Consider the following 15,647-nt stretch of genomic DNA (forward strand, 5'->3'; position numbering starts at 1 on the left):
CCGGCACCGCCCCGCGCCGCCGCCGCAGCCCCGCGGTGCGGGGGGACCCGGCTGCCACGCCCAGGTGGGGAGCGGGAGCCGCGGCAGAAAGGAGCGGATTGTGCCCCGGTGGGAGAACGGGGACCTCGGGCACAGCGGGTCCCGGGAGCAGGAAACAGCACCGGGAAGGGAGCGGGACCCCCGGGAATAGAGAGTGGGACCCCTGGGAAGGGAGGAGGGAGCTGCTCAAGGGGGACACATCCCCTGGGAAGGGAGGAGGATCTCTGGGGATAAAGAATGGGAGCCCCGGGAAAGGAGCAGGGAGACCCCAGGACAGAGTGAAGACCCCGTGGGAAGAGGAGAGCCCTGAAGCGAGAAGGGACCCTCCGAGCAGAGAGCGGGATAAGAGGAATAGAGGGTGGGACCTTCAGAAAGGGAGGTGGGACCCTGGAGGACAGGGCCAGGACCCCATGGAGGGGGAGTGGGGACCTCCTGGTGTGACCGTGAACCCCCCGGGCAGAGAGAGGAACACCTGGAATAGAGTGGGGTCCCCAGGAATAGAGAGCGGGACCCTGGGGAGGGAGCTGGGAGCACCCAGTACAGAGCAGGAGCCCAGTGTGAAGGGGAAAGGGGGGACCCCCGGGTGGCACAGACAGCTCCTCCAAGGGTGGGACAGCGACCCTGGGGTGTGGCCGTCACTTGGTGTCCCCCCGGGGTCAGGCACTGGCTCCTGTTGGCTGGGGGGGGGCTGCCGGGAGGGTCCCCTGAGGGAACAGGGGACACCCTGCGGGATGCAGGGAGGGTGGGAGGGTCATGGCTGCCATCCTGGGATGGGGATGGGGAAGGGGATGGAGACAGGGATGGGGTGGGGGGGATGTGACCCCCAAAACCTGCCCTTGGGACCGGGCCATGCACAGGCCACCCAGCCAATCAGCACTTGGGTACCATCCAGCCAATCAGCACTCGGGTACCACCCAGCCAATCAGCACTTGGGTACCACCCAGCCAATCAGCACTTGGGTACCATCCAGCCAATCAGCACTTGGGTATCATCCAGCCAATCAGCATTCGGGTACCATCCAGCTAATCAGCATTTGGGTACCATCCAGCCAATCAGCACTCACAGTCAGCTCGGCCAGTCAGCCCATATGGGCCAATGGCCAATCAGCAGTCACAGGCCACCCAGCCAATCAGCACAGCTGCTGCCCAGCCAATCAGCACACACAGACATCAAGATGTAGGCAGGTACTGACAGTTCAGCCAATCAGCAGCCAGGCCTAGAGAGCCAGCCAATCAACACATAGGTCCCTAGAGCTCAGCCAATCAGCAACCAGGCCCGTAGGCACAGATCCCAGCCAATCAGCACACAGGTCCCTAGATCCCACCCAATCAGCAACCAGGTCCATAGGCATCACCCCAGCCAATCAGCAGGCAGGAGCACAGATCCCAGTGAATCAGCACAGGGGTCCCTAGATCCCAGCCAATCAGCACACCGGTCCTTAGATCCCAGCCAATCAGCACACAGGAGCAGAGATTCCCAGCCAATCAGCACGCAAGTCCATAGATCTCAGCCAATCAGCACACGGGTCCATAGATCCCAGCCAATCAGCACACAGGAGCAGAGATTCCCAGCCAATCAGCACGCAAGTCCATAGATCCTAGCCAATCAGCACACAGGAGCAGAGATTCCCCAGCCAATCAGCACACGGGCCCATAGATCCCAGCCAATCAGCACACGGGCCCATAGATCCCAGCCAATCAGCACATGGGTCCATAGATCCCAGCCAATCAGCACACGGGCCCATAGATCCCAGCCAATCAGCACACAGGAGCAGAAATTCCCCAGCCAATCAGCAGGCAGCTCCCTGGCTCCCTGCTGTCCCCGCTGTCCCTGTGGGAGCAGGTCCCACCCCGTCCCTTATCCATAAATCCATGGCGGCAGGGCCGGGAGCAGCCGGGATGCACCAGGAGGAGCGGCCTCGGCCAGGCTGCGGTGGCACATCCCCGGGAGGTGCTGGGGACACGGGGACAGCGGCACTGGCCACCCCGAGCCCGCCCTGCTCCCCATCCATGTCCTCATCCCATGACCCCATCCTCTGTCCCAATTCCTGTCCTCATCCCATGTCCCTGTCCCTTATCCCCATCCCATATCCTCGTGCCATGTCCCTGTCCCTTATCCCCATCCCATGTCTCCATCCCCTATCCCCCGTTCCCATCCCATGTACTTGTCCCATGTCCTCATCCCATGTCCCTATCCCCATATTCTATCCCCATCCCTATGCCCTGTCCCCACCCCTGCCCCCTGTCCCCATTCCCTGTCCCCATCCCTGTCCCCCTCCCCTATCCCCATTCCCTATCCCCATGCCCTGTCCCCATCCCTACCCCCTGTCCCTGTTCCCTGTCCCCCTGCCCTATTCCCATTCCCCATTCCTACTCCCTATTCCCCTCCCCTGTCCCCCTCCCATTCCCCATTCCCTGTTCCCATCCCTGTCCCCATCCCTGTCCCCATCCCTGTTCCCATCCCTGTCCCGTTCCCTGTCCCCATTCCCTGTCCCGTTCCCTATTCCCGTTCCCTGTCCCCATTCCCTGTCCCGTTCCCTATTCCCGTTCCCTGTTCCCATTCCCTGTCCTGTCCCCATCCCTGTCCCATTCCCTGTCCCATCCCTGTCCCATCCCTGTTCCCATTCCCTGTCCCATTCCCTGTCCCCATCCCTGTCCCCATTCCCTGTTCCCATCCCTGTCCCCATCCCTGTCCCCATTCCCTGTCCCCATCCCTGTCCCCATCCTGCTTCCCGTTCCCTGTTCTCATCCCAGTTCCCATTCCCTGTTCCCATCCCTGTCCCTATCCCTGTCCCCATCCCTGTCCCCATCCTGCTTCCCGTTCCCTGTCCCCATCCCTGTCCCGTTCCCTGTTCCCATCCCTGTCCCATCCCTGTCCCATCCCTGTCCCCATCCCTGTCCCCATCCCTGTCCCCATCCCTGTCCCGTTCCCTGTTCCCATCCCTGTCCCCATCCCTGTCCCGTTCCCGGTTCCCATTCCCTGTTCCCTGTTCCCGTTCCCGGTTTCCCCATTCCCGCCCCGCCCCTCCCGCCGTGGCCCCGCCCCCAGCCCCGCCCACCCGCGGAGGCCCCGCCCCGCCCCGGAAGCGCTCCCCGCTCCTCACTTCCGGTGGCGGCGGCGGCGGCAGCAGGTACGGACCGGGCCCGGCTGGGGCAGAGCTGAGCGGGTACGGACCGGGCCGGGCTGGGGCAGAGCGGGTACGGACCGGGCCGGGCCGAGCCGGGCCGAGCTGAGCGGGTACAGACCGGGCCGGGCTGAGCGGGTACGGACCGGACCGGGCTGGGGCAGAGCGGGTACGGACCGGGCCGGGCTGAGCTGAACGGGTACGGACCGGGCCGGGCTGAGAGGGTACGGGCCGGGCCGGGGCAGAGCAGGTACGGGGCGGGCCGGGCCGGGCAGAGCGGGTACGGGCCGGGCCGGGCAGAGCAGAGCGGGTACGGACCGGGCCGGGGCAGAGCCGGGCCCCGCAAACACCGGGCCCCGCAGCCGCTCCTGCTCCGGGCACCTCCCCGGAGCTCTGCCCGTGCGCCCCCGGGACGGGCTCCCCGCCGGGGCTCGGGCCCCTCCGGCCCCCCGACCTGAGCTGTGCCCCTCCGGGACCGGCTGTGACCCCGCTGTGACCCCGGGCTGTGTCTGTGTTCTGACCCCGTGTCCCGGACTGTGTCCCCATGGTCCCCTCCTGTGTCCCCATGGTCCCCTCCCCAGCCCGGGCTGTGTCCTCATGGTCCCCTCCTCTTTCCAGACTCTGTCTCCGTAGTTCCCTCCCCAGCCCGGGCTGTGTCCCCATGGTCCCCTCCCCAGCCCGGGCACCGTGTCCCGGCCACTCACCGGGGACAGGACCCCTGGGCGGGCTGGGGGACACGGGGTGAGCCCTTCACCCCCTCAGCATGGGGCACACCTGTAGGGAAAGGTCCTGGCTCTGCCTGGGATACGCTGGGAACTGGGCATGGAGCAGACAGGAGGCAGCTGTGCTGCTATCCTCTGCTCGCTGCCTCCTCCGTGGAGATTTTGGGGGGAAAAGCCCCAGAGTGGATAAAAATGAGCTGTGAGACAGCTCCAGCCTGAAGGAGCCATGTTGGAGGTGTTGCTGTTGTTGTTGCAGGTGTTTGTGTGGAGTTTTGGCACCTGACGGGGTCCCTCCCCCAGCAGCACTGGGGGCTCGAGAGGGGTTTTGTGTCTGCTCTCTCCTGGGGTGCCAGAAAATGGGACAAGCCTTGGATGAGCAGTTGGACTGATGTGGTTTGTGGCTCCCACCCCCATTTGTGGGGTCAGACTGCCAGGCTGAACAGGCTTTGGCACCCCAAGGGGCTTTCCAGAGGTGTTGGGCCTTGCTTGGATCAAGCCAGGCTGGGAATTCCAAGGCAGGAGGTGCCCTGCCTTTCCCAGGAGGAGAACATCCCCTCTGCCACGGGAACCTGATGCTGTGGCCAGGACAAAGTCCTTGGTGTCCCTGAGGACGCTCAGCTGGAGTTTTGGGGGAGCCCCTGTGGGTGCCAGCCCTGTTCAAGGTGATTAAAAACACCCCCAGCTCTCAGAGCACGGTGCTTTGGGCTCTGTGGCCGTGGGATCCTGGCAGTGTGTGCTGCAGGGGACACCTCAGCATTGTCCTTTTTGCTTTTTCCTTGAGTTTATTCCCCAATTATTGATTGATGGGATGTATTGCTTGCTGGTGCCACTGCTTTGGATCTGCCAAGGAGTTTTTGGGTTTGCTTTGGGCACCATGCTGATGGCACAATGAGTTTGGCTCCTACCCCTGAGTTATCTGAGTTATCCCCTGTTTGATGGGGCCTTTTGGAATGCCCATGGGTTGGTCAGAAACAGGATTGGTGAGAGGATGGGGATGGTCCTGGTGGGATGCAGCAGAGTCACAGCCCTGAGCTGCTGCAGGGCCGAGCTGGAGCAAAAACTGGCTCCAGTTAGGCCAGAGAGAGGAAAAATATCTTACTGGGAAGGTGTGTGGGGCTGCTGGGAGGGTTTGTGGTGGTCTGGCAGAGGTGGGATGAGCCCAGGGATGGGAGCTGTGGGATGTGGGATGAGCCCAGGGATGGGAGCTGTGGGAGCTGTGGGATGTGGGATGAGCCCAGGGATGGGAGCTGTGGGATGTGCACAGGGATGGGAGCTGTGGGAGCTGTGGGATTAGCCCAGGGATGGGAACTGTGGGATGTGGGATGAGCCCAGGGATGGGAACTGTGGGATTTGCACAGGGATGGGAGCTGTGGGAGCTGTGGGATGAGCTCAGGGATGGGAGCTGTGGGATGTGCCCAGGGATGGGAGCTGTGGGAGCTGTGGGATGAGCCCAGGGGTGGGAGCTGTGGGATGAGCCCAGGGATGGGAGCTGTGGGATGAGCCCAGGGATGGGAACTGTGGGATGAGCCCAGGGATGGGAGCTGTGGGATGTGGGATGTGCCCAGGGATGGGAGCTGTGGGAGCTGTGGGATGTGCACAGGGATGGGAGCTGTGGGATTTGCACAGGGATGGGAGCTGTGGGATGTGCCCAGGGATGGGAGCTGTGGGAGCTGTGGGATGAGCACAGGGATGGGAGCTGTGGGAGCTGTGGGATTTGCACAGGGATGGGAGCTGTGGGATTTGCACAGGGATGGGAGCTGTGGGATTTGCACAGGGGTGGGAGCTGTGGGATGTACACAGGGATGGGAGCTGTGGGATGTGGGATGAGCTCAGGGATGGGAGCTGTGGGATGTACACAGGGATGGGAGCTGTGGGGTGTGGGATGTGCCCAGGGATGGGAGCTGTGGGATGAGCCCAGGGATGGGAGCTGTGGGATGTACACAGGGATGGGAGCTGTGGGATGTGGGATGAGCTCAGGGATGGGAGCTGTGGGAGCTGTGGGATGAGCCCAGGGATTTAGGGATTTACACAGGGATGGGAGCTGTGGGATGAGCCCAGGGATTTAGGGATTTACACAGGGATGGGAGCTGTGGGATGTGCACAGGGATGGGAGCTGTGGGATTTGCACAGGGATGGGAGTTGTGGGATGTGCACAGGGATGGGAGCTGTGGGAGCTGTGGGATTTGCACAGGGATGGGAGCTGTGGGATGAGCACAGGGATGGGAGTTGTGGGATGTGCACAGGGAGATGGGAGCTGTGGGAGCTGTGGGATGTGCACAGGGAGATGGGAGCTGTGGGATGAGCCCAGGGATGGGAGCTGTGGGATGAGCCCAGGGGTGGGAGCTGTGGGATTTGCACAGGGATGGGAGCTGTGGGAGCTGTGGGATGAGCCCAGGGATGGGAGCTGTGGGATGAGCCCAGGGGTGGGAGCTGTGGGATGTGGGATGAGCCCAGGGATGGGAGCTGTGGGGTGTGGGATGAGCCCAGGGGTGGGAGCTGTGGCTGTAGGATGGGAAACACTGCTGTGAGTGAGGAGGGACAGAACTGAGGGCTCAGCACGAGGCTCTGGAGCTGTTGGGCTGTGTATCCTCAGCCTCTGGCTCTCTCCTTGCACCCTGGGGTGTTTCTCTCCCTTGGCTGGTGCCTGTGCCAGCTCCTGGGGTCTGTCCATGGGGCAGGGATGTGCTCAGAGCTCTGTTGGTGTGCTTATTTTATTTTTATCCTTCATTCATGATCAGGATGGGACTGTTGGGGTACATTTCATCAGTTTATTTGTAATATTAGCTTTATTACATGGTTGAGACAATAGGAAGATGGTAAAGCTTATGTACAGCTAGTAGCAGCTGAAGATTTCTTTGTTGCTGAATATTTTAAAAACTTCTAGCGAACAGCATATTGCTAAAGTTTATAGATAATTATTCTAGCTAATTACTAAAAGTACACATATACTTATTTCACACAGTGTTTGCTTGTCTTCTTTCTATTGATAACACACAGTACATTATTATTAAGTCTAAAACCTTCTACTGTCTTGCTAAGCATATTTTCTGGTAGTCTTAAGGTCTGTCTTAGCCAAGCTTAAGACTCAGGCTATTGTTTCATGCCCTTGCTTGCTGGACTGTTAAAACTTCTCCCCTTTCAGACTTTGTAACTACAACTCGGCTCTAAGTTTTTTTGTTTTTTTCTGTTTCTGGGGTCTGCTTTTACAGCTTTCTGGAAGCCTTCTTACCTTTACTAATTCCCATCACCACCTCCCCCTGCCTGGCCTCTGCAGTGCCCTGGAGCTGCCTCACACCAGCAGGGAACAGTTACATGATTCCCCACGGCTCCAGTTACCCATTCATCTTTTAGTCTTCCTTAATTTCCCTAATTATGCCACCCTGGCCCTCAGGAGCTTCACTGCCAGCTGAGGTGTTTGCTTGTGGGAGTTGCCTTTCCCCACTACCCTCCAGCTGCCCCTCTGCTTTCCAGGTCAGCCCTTTCCTAGGAGCCTGTCCTTGGAGTTCTGCTCCTTTCTGCTCTCCCTGGCTTTGGGTGCCAGCCTGTCCCCCCTGAGCAGCAGGAATGTGTGTGCAGGGATGAAACTTCCCTTTCCCCTTCCCTCCTTTTCCCCTTCCCTCCTTTTCCCCTCCCCTTCTTTTCCCCTTCCCTCTTTTCCTTCCCCTTCCCTTCTTTTCCTTCCCCTTGCCTTCTTTTCCTTCCCCTTGCCTTCTTTTCCTTCCCCTTGCCTTCTTTTCCTTCCCCTTGCCTTCTTTTCCTTCCCCTTGCCTTCTTTTCCTTCCCCTTCCCTTCTTTTCCTTCCCCTTCCCTTCTTTTCCTTCCCCTTCCCTTCTTTTCCTTCCCCTTCCCTTCTTTTCCTTCCCCCTTTTCCCCAAGGCCTGGGTCAGGCTGGGCAGATCAGAGAACTCCTGGGCTGGGCTGTCAGAGGGTCAGGAAGGACCTGGGGCTGTGGTGGGCTGGGATAAGCAGGGATTTGGGATGTCTTGGGCACAGGTTGTGCCCTGGGTCTGTGCTGGTGGAAGCTGAAAGTGAGACCAGAGGAGGAGATGCTGCAAGGGCTGGAGCCCCTCTGCTCTGGAGCCAGGCTGGGAGAGCTGGGGGTGCTCACCTGGAGAGGAGAAGCTCCAGGGAGAGCTCAGAGCCCCTTGCAGGGCCTGAAGGGGCTCCAGGAGAGCTGGAGAGGGACTGGGGACAAGGGATGGAGGGACAGGACACAGAGGGCAGGGATGGATGGGATATTGGGGAGGAATTGTTCCCTGGGAGAGAGGTGTGATGAAATTCCTAGAGAAGCTGTGGCTGCCCCTGGATCCCTGGAAGTGTTCCAGGACAGGGTTTGGAGCAGCCTGGGACGGTGGAAGGTGTCCCTGCCCATGGCAGGGGGTGGCACTGGATGGGCTTTAAGGTCCCTTCCCACCCAAACCATTCCGTGGTGAAAGTCTTTGGTCAGCAGCATCTTCAAGGATGGAGGAATTATCCTAAAACAGGGTAGTAGAAGTAGCAGAAGAAATGAGTTTTCCTTCACTCTCCATAAGAGGAAGAGTGTGGCACCAGCAGTGGCTCATTTGGTGCTGGTGTCATTCCCAGGACCCTCTGGCAGCACCCACCTCGGTGGGGAGCCCAGGGATGTGTTTGTTGTTGTATTTTGGGTTTAGGAGCCTCTTATTTTCTCGAGGTAGTGGAATTTGGGAGTTCCTGGCTTGGCAGTGGGAAAAATGGGGTGTCTGAGCTCTGCCATGTCCCTGACCTGGGGGCTTGAGAGGCTCAGCAGAGCAGCAGTGCTCTGGTGTGTGTGGAGCTGTGGATTTGAGTCCCCTGGAGTGAATAAAATCCGGGATAAAAGGCTTTGGGTTTGTGCCACTGCCAAAACCTGTCCACAAACCAGTCCTGAGGAGCCCAAACTGGTTATGGGGGGGCTCTGGGTGCTCCTCTCCAGCAGCTTCCAAATCCTTATTGACACTTAAATCCTTGAATCCTGTTTGCCAGACCAGCTTAAAACAAGTTTGGTGTGAAGATGGGGTAAAATCTGAGCCAACACGAGGTCAGGGGTGGTCGGTACCCTTGGCTTTGCTGCTCGCTTTTTGTGAGTGAGAGTGAGGAGCTGCTCCACTCAGCCTCTCACTGAGACATCAATGTGGAAAAGAGCTGGGTGGGAATTGCAGGAGCTGAGGGAGCAAACACCTTCTCCCAGCTCCCAGCTCTGCATCCCTAAATCAGAGGCAGGCAGCAGCACTGGCCCCTGCCCAAGGGCTGAGCTGTGGGAATTCACCTGCGGCTGGCAGCCAGCCCTGCCTTGTCACCCTGGCACAGCCTGGGGGACACACAGGGGGCAGGGTGCTGAGCTCTGGGGTTTGGCAGCTCTTTGGGTCCCCTCATCACGCTGCTCTGGGCCCTGGGGTGCTCCCTGCCCTGGGGGAGGTTGTGTTGGTGTGAGGAGCGAGGGCTGCGCCTTGATTCCCGAGCTGCAGGAGCTGCTTTCCTTCTTGGGGTTGCTGCAGGGCTTGAAGGAGTGAGGGAATGGATGTGTCAGCCTCTGAAATCAGTGGGGTTTTTCAGTGGGGCTGTGCTTTCCCTGGCTCTGGCAGAGCAGGGAGCTGCAGGGAAGCGGCCGGCGTGATTCGTGTCTGCGAGCTGCCTGCACAAATTCCCTGCTCAGCTTCAGGTTTGCTTTCCAGGCACTTCTGCAGAGCAGGGCTGAGTGTGAGCCAGGTCCTGGAATCCGAGGGACTGCAGTGAATCCTCTTTCCTTCCTTCCTTCCTCCCAGTGTGGCAGGACAGGATCTGCAGTGAGGTGCAGAGAGCTGTGGCGCAGCCCCGAGCTCCCGCTGTTCCCTGGAGAGCCATCGACTTAGTGGGATAAAAAAGGCTCTGAATCAACCCCAGGTAACTGAGACAGGGAGGAGTGTCCTGTCTCACGAGGGGCAGGGCTGTGGGAGTGTGGTGCCGGGCTTCTCCCTCTGGAATAGCACCAGGCTCATGCTGCCAGCCCCCAGCGCAGCCCCAAACCCACACAAACTCCTTCCCTCTCCTTCTCTGCCAAGCTGCGTGCTCTGCCCAGCGTGCTCAACCCCAGATTTCATCCAGATTTTCCTTTTATCCCTGCTGGGGATCCCTCTCCAGCTTGGACAGGGAACAGAGGACACAGTTCCTCTGTGCTCCTGCTGCGTTTGGCTTTCAAGATGCTCATTTGCATTTTAAACCCATACGCAAGCTCTTTTTTTAATCTCTTTTTTTTTTTTCACTTGGCTTTGCTTCCTGTATTCCTGCCCCTCTGAAGCAGCAAGGCCACTGCAGGCTTTCAAGGACAAGCCTCTGGTTCCTTCCCTGTTGAAGGAAAGATGGGAAAACCAGCCATAAAAGCCAGATCCCCACTGACCTTTCTGAAGGGCTGCATGTCTCCTTCCTCAGCCTGCCAAGCCCTAAATCTGCCCTAAACTGCCTGAATTATATAATGGAGCCTCAAGTGCTGGGCTGAAACCTCACAGCCTTGGAATTTACAGCAACCCAGCTGGAGCAGGGCTGGTTTGTGGAAGAGGCTCCCTTTGATCTGCAGATCCGTGCCCCTCGGCTGCGCCGTCCCGTTGAGCTGAGCCTCGGGTTTGGCTCTGTCCCCAGCCCGGAGCTGCTCCCTGTGTAGGTGAGAGGGAGGGCTGGGTGTGAGTTTTCCTTGAGAAAGTGTTTTTTGGATGAGGAAAGGCCAATCCAGGGGGGATCACTGAGCCCCTGCTGCCTGGCTCTGTGAGGGATGGGATGAGCAAAGGCAGGGCTGCAGCTCTGGAATCTTCAGTGACTCCTTTCCTCCTCCACATCCTCTGTGGAGAACCACCTGATTCCCCATCATCACAGAGCTGGGAGGTGTTCACCCTCCCTTAGGGATTGGGCTTCTCCTTGTGACTCTTCCCATGGGATCCCAAACTCTTTCCCTCTCCTGGTGTTTTTCCTTTCTGGAACTCTCCATAACAATCCCTGCAAGGAGATTATCAGCCCTGAACCTCTGTGCTCTGCCTCTCCAGGGCCGTGCTGCTGGCTGGAGACCACCATGACGGACTCCAAGTACTTCACCACCACCAAGAAAGGTAAGGCAAGGAGCAGGAATATCCCAGTTCATCCCAAAATCACCAGCTGGTTCTTACTCCTCTATAAACCAGGTGGGGAGGGTTGGGAAGCTCCCGTGGGAATGCCCTGAGTCCCTGTGGCTGACACCCCACCCTGCTCCTTGCTCTGGAGCAGCTGCTGTGGGGTCAGGACACCTTGTCCCCAACCCCCTGAGCCCAGCCAGGGCTGGTGGCAGCTGGTGATCAGCTTTAGCAGCTCAGGAGCTCCCCTGGGCAGTGCTCGGGGCCTTAAGCACTCTCCAGAGCAAGGAATTAATGTGGAGAGAAGCTGTGTGGCATCTTCCTCTTCAATCTGCCAGCCCAGAGGGGAGTAAGGAGCTCAGCGTGGCTTCAGGAGGGCAGGGGATGGTGCCCTGGGCTGGGGGGTTGCTGCCACAGGCAGGGAGGGATTTGGGAGCCACCTGTTGGAATCTGTGCTATTGATGATTCTGAGATCGTAGAAAGTCTCTGTCTCTCAGCCACTCTGCCAAAGCAGAAGCCATAATTGGTCTGTGCTGTTTCAAGGCTGTTTATTCTGTTTATCTCTAACATGTTCTGCTGCCCTGCCACAGCTCTGTCCTGCAGGGCAGCGTGTGGGGCTCTGCCCTCAGTGGGATGTTACAAACATTAAATACCACAAACTCCCTGTGCTGGATTTACAATAACGTGCCAATATCTGTCACCTACGTTGGACAGTGTGTCCCCAGCCTGAACCAACAGAAAAATGCCAACACCACAGTGAAACATGGAGGGCATGAAGAAGGAGAAAAAGGACAAGGCACACCCAATTTCCTCCATCTTGTCCCCTTTGGAGCCCTAATCTAGAATTCTAAAATTTTACTTTTGCACCCGTGCCACACTTAATTACTACTCTTATCAAACACTCAAAGCTTGTAATTGATCCTGTAAGATTGAAAACTCTTTTCCATGGACAGAGATCACAGCCAGTGTCTCTGGGGCTCTGTCCAGGGGGGTTCCTGACCCCTGCCAGGGTCCCAGACCTGCCAGGGCAGCCAGAGGGAAGCCCTGGATTCCCACAGCCACCCTTCTTCATACAGCCTTGAGCAGCAGTGCCCAAAATCCACCTGCCATCATGCCTGGGAAGGGTAGGGCCTCATGGGGCTGGGATAACCCCCTCACAGCCAGAAATAGCCTCTGGATGACCCCATCCAGTGCCTGTGGGGGGCTCCTGCAGCATCTCCCATCCCTGTGGGGCTGGAGGAGACACAAGGCTTCAGCAGGAGATGAATGTTTTCCATTCCTCTGGATGAGAGTTGAGCCCCCAGAGCAGCCCCGGCCTCAGTGAGGGGTTTGGGAAGGTAAATCCCTCTTTTCAGGGGTGGCAAAGGAACCCTGTCACGCAGCAGGTGGGAGCTGTGCTCACCCAGCAGAGGGGTGGGGGACCCTTCCCACTGATCCCTCGGTTTCCACTTTTCCCATTTTTCCAGGGGAGATATTTGAGCTGAAGGCTGAGCTGAACAGTGACAAGAAGGAGAAGAAGAAGGAGGCTGTGAAGAAAGTGATTGCATCCATGACTGTGGGCAAGGATGTCAGGTGTGTCCTGAGTGGGAAGGGACCCACTGGATCATCCACTCCCACTCCTGTCCCTTCCCAAACCCCCAACAATCCCACCCTGGGCATCCCTGGGAGGGTTTTCCAAACCCTCCTGGAGCTCTGGCAGCCTCGGGGCCGTGCCCATTCCCTGGGCAGTGCCAGCACCTCTGGGGGAAGAACCTTTTCCTGAAATTTACCCTAAAGTTCTCCTTCGTGCTGGTCTCCCATGTGCCCAAGAAAACCCAGCTGGATTTTGGGTTCCCTTTCCCCCTGTTGCTTCCAAGGGGGTTTCCATGCTGCTTTTCCCCTCGGGATTCACCCAGGTGTGTCCTGGCTGCAGCTCTGCCTCCTGCAGTGCATTTGTGTCCACGTGGCTGCCTGGCAGGTGGGGGCTCTCCTGGCTTTTGCTGTAATCTGCCTAAAAGAGGATTGGTCTGGCTGCCAGATCAGTTTGTTGGGATTATTCCCACTTCCTTTGTGTGTTACTAAAAACAAGCAGGACCCCCTTGGAGGGTTGGTGGCGGTGCCTGGATGTTGATAAACCCTTTGCAGCCTCTCCAGTCCAAAAGGTCAGGCAGCTGCTGCTGTTCCTGCTTCCTTTTTTCCATCTGGCTGAGCTGCACGTGGCTCCTGCCGTGCCTTTTCCTGCATGGACCTGTCCCAGCACAGGCAGCATCAGCAATTTGATTTTCATGGTGGATTTGAGAGTAAATGGAGGGAAAACACACTCAGGGTTGGGAGAACTGGGACATCCCTGGCTCCCAGAGCAGCAGGGAGTGTCTGTGTTGGGACCACTGTGGACATCACATGGAAATGGCAGGAGCTTGCAGTACCTGAAGGGGCTTAAAAAAAGAGGGAGCACAGTTTTTTACATAGTCAAATAGTGACAGGCTAAAGGAGAATGGCTTTAAGCTAAAAGGGATTTAGATGGGATATTGGTGGGGAATTGTTCCCTGTGAGGGTGTGCAGGCCCTGGCACAGGTGCCCAGAGCAGCTGTGGCTGCCCCTGGATCCCTGGCAGTGCCCAAGGCCAGGCTGGATGGGGCTTGGAGCCACCTGGGACAGTGGGAGGTGTCCCTGCCCATGGCAAGGGGTAGAACTTGATAACCTTAAAGATTCCACGATTCCCAACCCATTCCATGATCCTGTGGCTGTGTCAGCCCATTTTTTTGGTGTGTGCCTGTTCCAGGCTGCAGGGAAGCAGTTTGCTGAGTTCACTGCTCCCCAGGAGGTGCCAGCAAAGCCTGGCTTAGCCGGGGGTGAGACCAGCCCAGGTGGGGAGCAGCTTTCCAAAACCCAATTCCCTGGATTTAGGGGGACTCTGGGTTTGATCCTGTCAGGGCTGGCTGGGTTTGAGGAGGTGGAGAAGCTTCCAGGAGCTTTGGGACATCTGTCAGGGTGGAACAACCCCTGTGTTAGCCCTGGGATCTTGATTGCCTCCCCTGAGGTGGTTTAATTGTCTGATTGGTCTGTCTTGGGGTGAAACAGCATCTCTGGTACCCCACAGCTCCAGGGTGTTTGGGAAGGGGAAGCCCCAGCTCTGTGCAGGCAGATCCCACTGCATTCCCCTCCATCCCAGCAGAGTGTCCTGGTGCTCCAGACTCACCCAGGGGAGTGGGGCTCTTCCTTTTGGCACCATCCTGTGACGATGCATAAAATCCTGGAATATCCTGAGTTGGAAGGGATCCACAAGAGTCATCCAGTCCAGCTCCTAGCCCTGCACAGGACACCCCAACAACCCCACCCTGTGCCTGAGAGGGTTGTGCAGCACCTTCCCCCTGGGCAGTGGATGTGCCCTGGAGCAGGGATGCAGCAGAGCCATGTGGGAAAGCTCAATTTTGGTCCATCAAGGGCTGGTTTTGATACAGATCCATTAAAAAAATCCACTGGGGGTGGGCATTTCAGCCATGTCTGCTGCAGGGTGGGCTCAGGTCATGGAATCATAGAATCATGGAATGGTTTGGGTGGGAAAAGGTCCTTAAAGCCCAACTCATCCAACCCCCCCCTGCCATGGGCAGGGACAATTTTCACTGTCCCAGGCTGCTCCAGCCCCATCCAGCCTGGTCTGGGACACTGCCAGGGATCCAGGGGCAGCCACAGCTGCTCTGGCACCTGTGCCAGGGCCTGCCCACCCTCCCAGGGAACAATTCCCAATTCCCAATATCCCATCCAGCCCTGCCCTCTGGCAGTGGGAAGCCATTCCCTGTGTCCTGTCCCTCCATCCCTTGTCCCCAGTCCCTCTCCAGCTCTCCTGGAGCCCCTTCAGGCCCTGCAAGGGGCTCTGAGCTCTCCCTGGAGCTTCTCCTCTCCAGGTGAGCACCTCTAGCCTTTCCTTCTAGGAGAGGGCTGGGTTCCCCTGGCTTTGGGAGCAGGTTCCCCTGGCTTTGGGAGCAGGTTCTCCTGGCTTTGGGAGCAGGTTATCCATGGGAAGGGGGTCCCTGGGCAGCGTGGCCGTGCCCTGCCTTCACCGAGCTCTCCGTGTTCCAGCGCTCTCTTCCCGGACGTGGTGAACTGCATGCAGACAGACAACCTGGAGCTGAAGAAGCTGGTCTACCTCTACCTGATGAACTATGCCAAGAGCCAGCCAGACATGGCCATCATGGCTGTGAACACCTTTGTGAAGGTGAGGGGACAGGGCTCCGTGTCCCGGGGCCACAGGGGACACCACGTGCCAGCTCACTGCGCCAAGCTGCACGTCAGGGAGCATGGGCAGCTTTCCAAAGCCTCTCCCTTCTGGAGGAGGGGCTCTCCAAGCTCTAGAAAACTGATTGAATTTGTCCAGTAATGCAGAAACTCAGTTTTTGGCAGCTGTCCTGTGCCACTCGCTCTGTCAGGGGCGTGGGCAGCTCCCATGATCGAGAGCTGTCGTGTGAACTTCTGGGCTGAGAAATGCCTCGTGATCTTCCCGTTGGAGCTGGGAGCTGAAGAGTGTGTTAGGAACCAGGATATTGCCAAATCACTCAGTGAAAAGGCCTGGTGGGCTTCAGAGGGAGTTCAGGCTTTTCAGGGAGGATAAACCCCACGTAATAATCTCAATATGCGTTTCCACCATCGGGTTGGTTCAGGTACCTGGTGTAAGTGATGAGGACATGGGATTCCTGGATGGATTGAGGAGTT

General features: G+C 58.2%; 1 protein-coding gene across 7 annotated transcripts in view; it reads left to right on the plus strand.

The window, feature by feature from the left end:
- Positions 1 to 45: 45 nt before the first annotated feature.
- AP1B1 (adaptor related protein complex 1 subunit beta 1) overlaps positions 46 to 15,647 on the plus strand; it is a 29,295-nt gene continuing 13,693 nt past the window's right edge. For 3 of the 7 annotated variants that reach the window (XM_072936171.1, XM_072936175.1, XM_072936176.1), the window contains exons 1-5: positions 3,121 to 3,169; positions 9,558 to 9,765; positions 10,896 to 10,958; positions 12,425 to 12,530; positions 15,018 to 15,153. In XM_072936171.1, the coding sequence (XP_072792272.1) occupies positions 10,922 to 10,958; positions 12,425 to 12,530; positions 15,018 to 15,153 (279 nt within the window). In that variant the 5' untranslated portion in view covers positions 3,121 to 3,169; positions 9,558 to 9,765; positions 10,896 to 10,921. Of the gene's footprint in view, positions 65 to 3,099; positions 3,170 to 9,557; positions 9,766 to 10,496; positions 10,520 to 10,895; positions 10,959 to 12,424; positions 12,531 to 15,017; positions 15,154 to 15,647 lie in introns of those variants that run through there. The other 4 variants (XM_072936173.1, XM_072936177.1, XM_072936172.1 and 1 more) reach the window with 3 other exon arrangements.

The sequence above is a fragment of the Taeniopygia guttata genome, chromosome 15 (genome assembly GCF_048771995.1).
Source record: "Taeniopygia guttata chromosome 15, bTaeGut7.mat, whole genome shotgun sequence".
NCBI classification, from domain to species: domain Eukaryota; kingdom Metazoa; phylum Chordata; class Aves; order Passeriformes; family Estrildidae; genus Taeniopygia; species Taeniopygia guttata.